Source organism: Ahaetulla prasina, chromosome 2, assembly GCF_028640845.1.
Source record: "Ahaetulla prasina isolate Xishuangbanna chromosome 2, ASM2864084v1, whole genome shotgun sequence".
Lineage (NCBI taxonomy): Eukaryota > Metazoa > Chordata > Lepidosauria > Squamata > Colubridae > Ahaetulla > Ahaetulla prasina.
Window position 1 is genome coordinate 35581661 of NC_080540.1, and position 12943 is coordinate 35594603.

Genomic DNA, 12943 nt, shown 5'->3' on the forward strand with positions numbered 1-12943 from the left:
GAGCATATGCACCAAGACAAATTCCTTGTGTGTCCAATCAATAAAAATTCTATTCTATTCTATTCTATTTGCTGCTCAGACTCACTTGGGCAACTATAGAAATTCAATGAATGGAAGATGAATGGGGGATGAATGGATGGATGGATAGATAGATAGATAGATAGATAGATAGATAGATAGATAGATAGATAGATAGATAGATATGTGCCTTTCAGATTCAATTGTTAGGCAATTTGTTGTTAAACCTGAGGAAGGGAAATGTGCATCTAGATTCCTTGCCTGACACATAAATTGATATCCAAACTTAAGAGGTCAAAAGGAGTGTTTCATTCATAGTACTTTTGTTAAACAGGCATTGCAGGGTTGATAATGTTGTCTAAAAATGCATTTTGTTAAAAGAATGTAAGGCAATTATGTCATCTTGGTGATTCCGATTATTTTATTTATGCCTGGCCCACTGGATCTGCATTCATTATATTTTCTCTTGCTGCGATATAAAAGAAAAACTTCAAAAACAAAAGCATGGTCAGAAGAGCTTACTTTAAGCAGCTCTCTTCAAATTCCTCTTCGGTAATACTTGAGGCAATAGATACAAGCATCTCAGAAACTGCATGACTGAAATTCGAGATTTAGATGTTTACAAGTTTATATTGTCATTATGTCACAATAGGTGTACGTATGTACATACTCGGCTGGATACAACTCAAGATCAAGTCTGACTGCAAAATTATTTTTTTTATACAATTCTCTGGCAACTGTTGTCTCATCTCATATCCTGACAGCATATCATGTTTTTCTTTTTCTGCTTTTGTCTAGTTTGCAGTACCCCTCCTGTCAATATGAAAGTGAAACTCGTTAACAGAACAGCCTTGCTGGTGACCTGGAACCAACCGGAGATTATCTATCATCCACCCATTATGAACTATATGATATCCTACAGTTGGAGTAAAAATGAAGATGAAAAGGAGAAGACGTTCACCAAGGACAGTGACAAGGACCTGGTAAAGCTACAGCCGCCTGAATCTGCCATTAGTGTTAAGATAACCTCACTCTCTCTGTCCTCAGTTGAAATTATGGATATAAAATGTCTAGGGGCTTGTGCTGATTTTAAAATTTGCACTGAGTTCTGTTAACAACAGGGATGGCAATGAGATCTGAACCCCATTTCATAATAAGAAACCACCTTAATCTCATTCTTTCTTTAGGTTTAGAGTACAGAGTACTACATATCTGAAAAGTTCAAAATTGTTGCCCCACCCTAGGAGTCCAATTTGGATGGTTGTATTAAAGTCAATGTTTTTGTCCTATACTTTATCTGTAATGCCCATCTGATATTTCCTTAAAGGGAAACTAATGGCCTTGCAAATTATTGGCAGTACCCTGGGACTGTTCATGCTAACAGGGTTAAGTTTTCAGAATCATCTGCAGCTAGGACCTGGAAGGAATTGGCTTTACGGGAAGCCTATTCTTTGCTTTCTGTGCATAGTGATTGTGTAATGAAGAAGCTGCTAAAATTTAGCAAGAAACGTCAGCACAACTCATGGAAATCCACCTGTCGGTTGGAATATCAACCCAGAGACAAGCAACAATTACCAAAGTCCTTAAAATTCCTCACATAAAGAAGGAGAACGACACATTCCATTTTGTGAGGGCTCCGTTTATTGTTAATCAAAGAAAGTCTCTGGAATAATGTAATCAGTTGTTGTATGTGCCCATAAAAATGCAGCCACAGTGAAGTTAAATTCCTAATGATAGTTATTTTTTTCTCCTTTGCAAATACATCCTCCTTGGGTGCCATTCAGTCAGTTTTAGAATAATATGTCTCTTATTCTTTCTTAGATTAAGGCTCTTTTATACTTAATTTTTCTTTTGCGCTTTCAATTTCCCTCCACTAGAAGTTGTTATCTGGGTCATATGAGGGAATCTAGTGCTTCATGAAATCATAAAGCAATCTTGCAGAAGGAGTTGTAAAGGTTAGAGCTTTATCATTTTAAACGTGTCATCCTTTCCCCCCTCTCCCCCTCTTAACAGAGATGCTTCTTTATTCTTTTAATGAATAATAAAGACAGCGAACATTAATCACGAGAATTATTTAGTCACAAATGCAGGAACATTTTCCAAGGTGTATCTGTGGCCCATTATCAATTCCTTGGGTTCCTTCAGGATTGATTGCTTAGCTGTTAGGAATGCTAGACTAATTGGCATTCAGAAGCCAGGTTTTCCAGCCAAATTCAGTCTGCGGCCAATGCAAATGGATGGTTTTATTTTAACTGGCTGTTTTAGCTGTTATACCACGCATATTTCCTTTCCTGTAACTCCTGTATGTTATTCCCTAAAGATTACTCTTGCACTATCGTGGAGAGAAAATAAAAAGTGGGGTATAGACATTTTCACCCTGTGGACCAATCTCCCAAACTGGATAGACAAGTACCAGTCCTATTCCTGACCTAGCCCGTGTTCATTTTAGCTTATCCACTTGCAAATCGGTTTCATCCCACTTCTGCATTAATTTCAGTTTCTTTTAACTCTCATAAATTTTGCATTTAAACACACATTTTTTCAAGCAGCTTGTATTTCTCATGGCAATGTACAATTAAGTACATTATCTAAAACACACTCCTTAAATCCATGCTGAGGCATTTTTGCTGAATTACACCAGTCAGCGAACTATAAAATCCGAAAGAAAATTCTTTTGTAAGCTATGCATTAGAACTTTTTCTTCCCACAAAAATATTTTTTCCTTTTGGCCAGCAATTTATTTATTATTATTTTTTGCATATGAATTTGAGAATCTTGTAAAAGGACCCTAAATTATTTTTCAAATATCAATTTAAAGGAAGAATTTCCTTTGTCCAGCTCGGCCTTCTGTTATTGGAAGGCCCAAAGAAAGCCTATAAAATCAACTACAAGCAGTGGTGAAATCTGAACCGGTTTACTACCAGTTCGCTGGCTGCGCATGCACATTCCACACCACACACCAAATGTGAGGTGTGTGCGCACAGTGCATGCCAAAAGGATGCATGGGGTAAGTAGAACAGTGCATGGGGGTATGTGATCAGCTGTGGCGTGCGATCCTCGGAGCCTTTTTTTTCTTTTAAAAGCATTTTTTACAACCTATTTGCTCAAATAGGTTGTAAAAAATGCTTTTAAAAGGTAAAATAAAAGGCTCTGAAGATCGTGTGCCAGAGCTGTGATCTCAGAGCCTTTTTTTTTTTCTGGAGAACCGGTAGTAAAAAAATGCCTGATCATTGGAGCTTTTTTTTTTTACTACCAGTTTGACAAACCAGTACCCTTTTTTACTACCGGTTCAGGAGAATCGGACCGAACCGGGAGCATTTTACCCCTGACTACAAGCTTTAGTAGGAAAGAAAGGAATGATAGATAGCCTGTACATCATGTCGTCATTTGACATCATTACACAAATGAGACAGCTAAACACTGTCTTCTGACAGTGACAGATGTCAGAATCCAAGTACATAATTACATCATTTGTGAGATGAAATCATGATCCATGTGTCAACATTTTGGTGACTTGTTATGGAAGCCTAAGGGACCAGGTAGGGACCATTGGCTGAAATAAACTATAACAGCCCAGCGAAGGATCTAATAAACTTGACATCAGCTTGAAATTCTGCACTTTTTCAGATTTTTCTTGTACTAGCTTTTGAATCATAGAGGCAAACTATCGTAGAAAGGTATTTTGATGCTTTGCATCAAATGATACATACAGCCAGTATTGGGTAGTAGTCAAAATGTTAGACTAGAAGCAAGGAGACAAAGAGTCCAATCCCTTAACTATGGAAATCTACTGGCGACTTTGGTCCTGTTATTCTAACCCACAATGCTGTGGTTGTGGTTGGAATAAAATAGATGAGATGGCATCATGTATGCCTTCTTGCCCTCCTGAATGAAAAGTGGACTATCAATCCAATCATGAATGAAGGCAAATATAAATAAATTATTATAAAACTAATCAGTGCTCATGGCAAAGAGATATACATCCAGATCAATCTTCCATATAGCCATTTTTTTTCCAATAACAGTATCAATTGCATTTCTTCAAACATTTGTAAGCAACGTTGGCGCCTATAGCACTCAATAAGAAAATAGACCAGTGGCCTTTCATATGCTACTAAATTAGAACTCCATCACCCACAATAGATAATGCTGGCTAAGGCTGCTAAAAATTGTGGTTCAGCAACTTCTGGTGAAGAAGAGAAATTTAGGTTTTGATGCCACTATCAATGTCTCATACAGGTATCCAGTATTCAGATCTAAAGCAGGCTTGGTGTTTTGGATCCTGAGTGGGCATCTTTCCTGTTAGAGCCATGTCTTCCCCCCCCCCCACCCAGTATCTACAAGGACTTAAGAAAGTAGCAGCTTGAGTTCAACAAGCATTAAGAAAAGAGTGACAGGGTGGATGCACCCTGTCACCATCTCTGTAATGCTTCTTGGTTTCAAATGCAGATTCTCCTAAGAACATGCAGCTATGCACATCCAAAAGAAAGCATGACTCCTTCAAGGAAGTGGCTATAGGATTTTGAAGCTGGCCATGCCAGATCCAGGGTATTTTTTGCAAGCTTCAGATTCTGCTAGCAATAATGCACATCTCGAATATCTTCCAGTAATGACTTAATCAGTATTCAAATTCCTAATGTAGGAACATCCAATCATAGCTCGGTACTCAAATACTTTAAAATGCATCAGATTTGATACTCGATGCATTTTGATGTGAACATTTTGTCCCAGTACTCATAGTTTGTTTGGTATTCGACATGCAAGCTAGATCTTGCTGGTGTCGGCTGCTTGTGACTTGCTAACCTTTCTGGCCGAAACAAAGGGTCAGATGTTAAGTCACATGGTTTTTTTTGGTACTCATCATTTTTACTACACATTGTGCCTCCCAAAACCAATTAACGACGAGTATTGAGGTACCACTTTATATAGGGACAGGTATTTGCTACTGCCTCTTCTTTCATCAGCAGATGCCCTTATAATATTATGAAATCGGGCTAACTTATTTTTTTATTTATTTATTATTTAAATTTTTATACCGCCCTTCTCCCGAAGGACTCAGGGCGGTTCACAGCCAGATAAAAAATACACAATACACTATAAATACGATTAAAACACAATTAAAAAACTTATTAAATTGGCTAAGATTAAAAATTTAGAATAAAAACCCATTAAAAACCCATAGATTTAAAAACTAACCCAGTCCAGCGCAGATGAATAAGTGAGTTTTAAGCTCATGCGAAAGGTTCGGAGGTCCGGAAGTTGGCGGAGTCCTGGGGAGTTCGTTCCAGAGGCGGGAGCCCACCCAGAGAAGGCCCTCCCCCGGGGCGCCGCCAGACGACACTGTCGCGCCGACGGCACCCTGAGGAGTCCCTCTCTGTGAGAGCGCACGGGTCGGTGAGAGGTATTCGGTAGCAGCAGGCAGTCCTGTAAATAGCCCGGCCCTATGCCATGGGCGCTTTGAAGGCGTTCACCAACACCTTGAAGCGCACCGGAAGGCCACAGGTAGCCAGTGCAGCCTGCGCAGGATAGGTGTCACTCGGGAGCCACGAGGGGCTCCCTCTATCACCCGCGCAGCTGCATTCTGGACTAACTGTAGCCTCCGGATGCCCCTCAAGGGGAGCCCCATGTAGAGAGCATTGCAGTAGTCCAGACGAGACGTCACAAGGGCGTGAGTGACTGTGCACAAGGCATCCCGGTCTAGAAAGGGGCGCAACTGGCGCACCAGCGAACCTGGTGGAAAGCTCTCCTGGAGACGGCCGTCAGGTGGTCTTCAAAAGACAGCCGTTCATCCAGGAGAACGCCCAAGTTGCGCACCCTCTCCATCGGGGCCAATGACTCGCTCCCGACAGTCAGCCGTGGACTCAGCTGACTGTACCGGGATGCCGGCATCCACAGCAACTTGGCTTCAGTCATGATTCAAATCATTTTATCTCCCATTTCATTGGAGGTTGTTTGCTTATTTTACAGAAAGGGTAATGCTTCTTCCTGCCTCAAGTGTAACATTGCATTGATTTTCTCTACTTTGGCACTATTCCTTTACTGTGGACTTTCTCTCTATTCAGATAAATTTGCCATTCCCATAAAATGTATTCTAAGTATATTTTTTATGTTTTACAGACTGATCATTCAGCATCCTGTTGGGAGGGATAAAACTGAATAACATCTATTTTTTTTAAACAGAAAGCCATCATTAGCCATGTCTCACCTGACATCCTTTATCTGTTCAGAGTTCAAGCAGTTTGCCGAAATGACATGCGCAGTGATTTTAGCCAGACAATGCTCTTTCAAGGTAATACCATCCAAATTTCCTATACCTCTGTAATATTCTTTCAGCCAACAAAAGTCTATAGGGGGGAAAAAAATATAAGTTTGCGAGCAGCTGTAGGATTTAGGAACTGTGCTTACCTCCAACTGTGCTTACATCTACTCAGGGGAAGTAGAAACATAGCTTAAAGGGGAAAACTTTGCTTATTTAAGTTATAGTATCACGAGCTCGCAAAATACAAGCTTCCAAGCTTGGAGTCTCATTGGTACTGAAACAGAAGTGAGCAGTAATCATCATTGCTGGCTACCCATGTAGACTTGAGAGTTTGGAGACCATCTGAATTTGCAGCCGTTGCTTCCTGTGGTTCAGTGTCCTGAATAAAGATGTATTTTTACATCCAATTATCTCTGTGGTTGGGGATCATCTCAGTAGGGAGGAATTCCTTGCTCTACTTTCCCTAAGCTGTATTTGCATCCTGTATGTGATCTTGCTTAACCACAGCACTACCATTAAGTTAAATACCTTTAGCTATATTAGCCTTTTTATAGCTCAATGTCATGGAGGACTCACGATAGAGGAGATGCTGTGTGAATTCTAACAAGCACAGTGTCAGATCCAGGAAGCAGCAAACGTCTAATTTCCCAGGAGATTTATAGAAGGATATGTAACCATCTTGAAAAGGTGCTCCTGGAAAAGGCAAGGATTTTCTTAACGGTAGAAAGTTGAAAAGCAAAAAATCACTAGAAGATTCCATGTATACATGGAAATACCTTGGTGTGCATGGAGGTTTTTGGATCTCGTTCAACAGCCCCCAAAAAGAAACAAGGTTCAAGTTTCCACAGATGGAAAGTACTTTAGGCCACTCATTATCTCTCAGGCCAACTCGCTTCGGCCTGTTATTGTATGAATATGCTATGAGGAAAAGGTACCTCATAGAGGAAAGGTGGATGTAACAAATACATAAATTCGGATTTTTCTTATTTATTTATTTATTTCCGTATGTGACTGAGTGAAGCAGACAGCAGAATTGATGTTCCAACTGTTCTTTTACCGAGGACGTGAATAGCTTTGATGGATTTTTGTCACATACCAAGTCTATCTAAGTAGTTTAATAGGTTTGAAATAAATGGGCCTGTCATGCTGAAAAACAGGGTTAGCTTGGAAGAGGAAAGAAGGATTCCTTTGGTACAGAATTACATCAATTAATCCTTGTTCTTCCCTTTGGACTTTCTACCATGTTAAAAATGCACCACAAGAGATTCTTCAGCTCCATTTTTTAACGGGGTAGTAATCTAGGCCTAGCACAGCTGCTTTTATTGAGAACTAAAAGTATTTAAATCAGGAAGGATACCTTTTTGATTTCGTGGGTATTTATGATACTGAAGCCATGGGTAGTCATGCTGATCAAGGCTGATTGCTCAATTTTAATTTCAGAAACAGTAGTTTAAAGACCAATCTGGGTCTCCAACAACATCTTCTAATTACCTAATATCTGTAATTTCTGTTGCTGTCAATAGTCCATTTATTTGTTTGTTTAATCTTGTTTATGTAAAAAAAAAGCACAGCTGTAATTTGTTTTTTGTTTAAAGTTTTAGAATTTATAAATTATATATATATATATATATATATATGTTTTCTGAGGTTTTCGCGGGTGTTTGTATGTAGGTCTTTGGTTATTCGGGTTTTCTCCCGCGTAAAATTGAAAGTGTCTTGGCGACATTTCGACGAAGTCTCATTCGTCATCTTCAGGCTTCAGCTTCGTGCTTCTGGGAGCAATGTGTGATTGCAGCTGTTTCTTCCTTTTTAACTGCTAGTGTGGGTTTGAACTGATTGGGTGGGAGCTTGGCTGTGCTCTGATTGGATGGGGGTTTTTTTGTGCTCTGATTGGCTGGGGGTGTGTCCTGTTTGGGTGGGGGCTTGGTTGTGCTCAGATTAATGTGAGTTGCAGGGGGATTTGAGCTGGTGAGCTGCATTGCTGTTGTTTGGCTTCGTGTCTGTGGCCGTGCTACATCTTCATAGTGGGTGTCTGTCTGCTGCATGTATGGATTGGAGGGGTTTGAAACGGCTAATGTTGCAGCTGCGGTGTGGCTTCTGGTCCCTGGTCGTGCCTCCCGATCAGTGTGGGTCTGGGTCTGCTCTCTGGGTGGATGTGTGGTGGTGACATCCTGTGTGGACCTCGTGAGTGTGGGTCTGGTGTCATTCCTCGTGTTAGGGACTCGTTTGTCAATAAGGGCGGGTTTCCAAATGGCTGGTAGGCGGGAGGTATCATCTCGTTTGTTCATGCTGTGTGGGCGTTTTTCTATCTCAATGGCTTCTCTGATTATTCTGTTTTTAAAGTGTTCAGTTTTGGCGATAGTTCTGGTCTTTTTAAAGCAATATCGTGTCCTGTGGCTTTAAGGTGTTGGACCAGGGAAGAAGTTGGTTCCTCTTTTTTGACTGAGTTCTTGTGTTCTTCAATGCGTGCACTTATTCTTCTGTTGGTTTGTCCGATGTATGTGGTGGGGCAGGCGGTGCATGGGATTTCATATACTCCTTGATTTTCTAACTCAATTTTGTCTTTGGGGTTCCTTAGGATGGTGGATATTTTTTGGTTTGTGCAGAATGCTGTCTTGATGTTATGTTTGTGGAGGATCTTGCTGATTCTGTCTGTGGTGCCTTTTATATATGGGAGGAGGGCTGTGCCGTTTTCTTGTTCTCTGTCTTGGATTTTAGTGGGGGGTTCTTTTTGGATTAGTTTGGTAATCTTATTTCTCTGGAATCCATTGGATGTTAGTACAATGGATTGTACTAACGTCGCCAAGACACTTCCAATTTTACACGGGAGAAAACCCGAACAACCAAAGACCTATATACAAACACCCGTGAAAACCTCAGAAAACAAATATTGCACCTCTACGGGGAGGAAATCCACCATCTGACCAGGACCTATGAAAAACTAGAAGTCCAAAGAGCTTCCATTTTATGTGACCTCGCATTCCTACGAAACTGCCGCGATCAAAATTTAATCCCCAAATGCTTCCAATTGAAATTCCACTCCAACTCTGCAGCCACCAAACGCATCCTAAAAAGAACAGAATTGGCCTTAATCAGAAATGAACTTCACACAAAAAGATTCCTCCTAGATCAAATCAACAAAGATCTCCTCACACTTCACCTCAAACTCAGCAACAAGATGCACCCTGCACTTTGGGACAAATCCAAAACAACTTGCCGTCTGGAGGCGAAACACAGACCACCCTCAAGACAGACACGACACCAACAAACTCCGAAGACTACAAGAACGCCAGAAACAAACCCTCCACCCTCACAGCAACACATGAAACAAACAGTGCATAACATCTCAGATAGGATCCTCACCAAAGCTGAAACCGATGTCCTTTCCAAAGTTCAACTTTGCAGTCACTCCCAAATACATCCCCACCGAAACCATTATATGCGGAGTTGAAACCAGCCTGACCAAAATCAACCCCGATGACGCTAACAAAATCAGACTCGAGATCTCCAACATCCTCTGCACCAGCAAGCCACCCAAAAGCAATTTACCCAAAGAGGAACAGACAGCACTACTTAACCTGAAAAAAGATACCAGCATAATAATCCTACCAGCAGACAAGGGCAACACCACGGTGGTTATGAACACATCTGACTACCAAACCAAATTAACCAACCTACTCCAAGACCCTGCATACAAGCCCCTAAACACAGACCCCACCACCTACCTAGAAAAACCACTAGATCCAAAATAAAAGCCTCCCCATCAGCGAAGAAATCCAACAAAGAATCATTCCCAGAGAAATCATCCAGATGCCCTAAGCTCTATGGCCTCCCAAGATACACAAAGAAGGAACCCCCACTCAGACCCATAGTCAGCTCCATAGGCTCACCTCTACAAAACCTAGCCAAATTTCTCGCCAAACAACTACAGCCCTATGCAGAATCCATCACCTCACGTAAAAACTCATTCCAGTTCATAGAGATCATAAAGAAACAAAACTTACAGCCCAGCGACCTACTCGTGAGCTTTGATGTCATATCCCTCTTCACCCAAGTGCCAATCAAAGAAGCCTTGACAGCTATCCAAAACAAATATAACCCCCCCAAGCACATCCTAGATCTGACCAACCACTGCCTATCCAACACATACTTCATCTATAATGGACAAAAATACAAACAAGTAGAAGGAGCACCCATGGGATCACCCCTCTCACCTGTCATTGCCAATCTCTACATGGAACACTTTGAAACCCAAGCTCTAGAAAAATCTGATCACAAACCCAAACTCTGGCTCAGATATGTAGACGATACCTTCATAATCTGGCCACACGGGAAAGAAAAACTTGACAACTTCCTCACACACCTCAATAGCCTACACCCCAAAATACAGTTCACCATGGAAACAGAAGTTAACAGCCAACTTCCCTTCCTAGATATCTTAGTCTAAAGGAAACCCAATGGCTCCCTAGGACACACTATCTACCAGAAGAAAACACACACAAACCGCTATCTGCACGCACTCTCACACCACCACCCAGCACAGATCAACTCCGTAGCCAAGACACTCATCTCTAGAACAAAATGCTTAGCTGATGAACAACACCTAAAACCGAACTAGACACTCTCACTAACGTACTAACATCCAATGGATTCCAAAGAAATAAGATTACCAAGCTAATCCAAAAGAACCCCCCACTAAAATCCAAGACAGAGAACAAGAAAACGGCACAGCCCTCCTCCCATATATAAAAGGCACCACAGACAGAATCAGCAAGATCCTCCACAAACACAACATCAAGACAGCATTCTGCACAAACAGAAAAATATCCACCATCCTAAGAAACCCCAAAGACAAAATTGAGTTAGAAAATCAAGGAGTATATGAAATCCCATGCACCGCCTGCCCCACCACATACATTGGACAAACCAACAGAAGAATAAGTGCACGCATTGAAGAACACAAGAACTCATTCAAAAAAGAGGAACCAACTCCTTCCCTGGTCCAACACTTTAAAGTCACAGGACACGATATTGACTTTAAAAAGACCAGAACTATCGCCAAAACTGAACACTTTAACAACAGAATAATCAGAGAAGCCATTGAGATAGAAAACGCCCACACAGCATGAACAAACGAGATGACACCTCCGCCTACCAGCCATTTGAAACCCGCCTTATTGACAAACGAGTCCCTAACACGAGGAATGACACCAGACCCACACTCACGAGGTCCACACAGGATGTCACCACCACACATCCACCCAGAAAGCAGACCCAAACCCACACTGATCATGAAGCACGACCAAGGACCAGAAGCCAGACCGCAGCTGCAACATTAGCCATTTCAAACCCCTCCAATCCATTCATGCAGCAGACTGACACCCACTATGAAGATGTAGCACGACCACAAAGCCAAACAACAGCTATGCAGCTCACCAGCTCAAATCCCCCTGCAGCACAGACTAGACTGAGCACAACCAAGCCCCCACCAACACAGGACACCCCCCAGCCAATCAGAGCACAGAAAAAACCCCATCCAATCAGAGCACAGCCAAGCTCCCACCCAATCAGTTCAAACCCCCACTAGCAGTTAAAAGGAAGAAACAGCTGCGATCACACATTGCTCCCAGAAGCACGAAGCTGAAGCCTGAAGATGACGAATGAGACTTCGTCGAAACGTCGCCAAGACACTTCCAATTTTACACGGGAGAAAACCCGAACAACCAAAGACCTATATACAAACACCCGTGAAAACCTCAGAAAAATATATATATATATATATATATATATATATATATATATATATATATATATATATATATATATATATATATATATATATATATATATATATATATATATATATATATATATATATATATATGTATGTTTATATGGACACCTTTTGATATAGTCCATTATATCCATTATATTGTAAGCATCAAAAGCATCTCCTATCCAGTTTTACAGCCTGCTTAGTTTAACAAGTAGCACGGTACCACACTCATTAAGATTGCTTTCATGGCACTTATCTAAAACCGTCTCACTGTATGTTTTGTATAGTTAATTGGCACTCAGATTTAAATAGCAAGGCACCAGTTTATTTTAAAGCCGATTTCCGCAATCTATGTCCTCTTGATATGTTGGGATTGCAGCTTCCTAAATTCCAAATATATCTGGAGTTTGGGAAAGTCTGCTATGGAAATTATATGTGGTTGACAAATAAAGAAGGTTAGAATTAACCAGAAGGTGTTTTATGAGTTTTAGAAATATAAGTGTGGGGAAAAGCAAACTTAAAAAAAATACTTCACAGATCATTTAAGAATCATTTATTTGTACTATTACTATTGTTCTTCAGTATGAGTAGTTCTAATATTTAACAGTCTCAATGAGATTGTTAAACTCTGAGAGCACCAAGGACCCACAGTTCAACCTTGAGCTACAAATACACAGTTTTTTCTTGATTTTTAATATCTTTATCATCACTTCTAAATTAATGTTTTGTAAATACTTTGTAGTTTTATAATCAAACTTTCTTTTATGTTCCCCTCCCTCCCTCTAGATAACACAACTCGAATTTTTGAGGGGACCAGAATAGTAAAAACAGGAGTGGTAAGTGAGATGATTCACTAAAATGATTATAAAGCATTTATAACATCTTCTCCA

At 40.7% G+C, this 12943-nt stretch overlaps 1 protein-coding gene across 4 annotated transcripts in view; it reads left to right on the top strand.

Moving 5' to 3' along the window:
- The window catches only part of PTPRG (protein tyrosine phosphatase receptor type G), a 783870-nt gene that overhangs the window by 665514 nt on the left and 105413 nt on the right, over nucleotides 1-12943 (top strand). For all 4 annotated transcript variants that reach the window (XM_058166065.1, XM_058166066.1, XM_058166067.1 and 1 more), the window contains 3 exons: nucleotides 817-1001; nucleotides 6199-6307; nucleotides 12840-12889. In XM_058166065.1, coding sequence (XP_058022048.1) covers nucleotides 817-1001; nucleotides 6199-6307; nucleotides 12840-12889 — 344 coding nt within the window. The remainder of the gene's footprint in view (nucleotides 1-816; nucleotides 1002-6198; nucleotides 6308-12839; nucleotides 12890-12943) is intronic.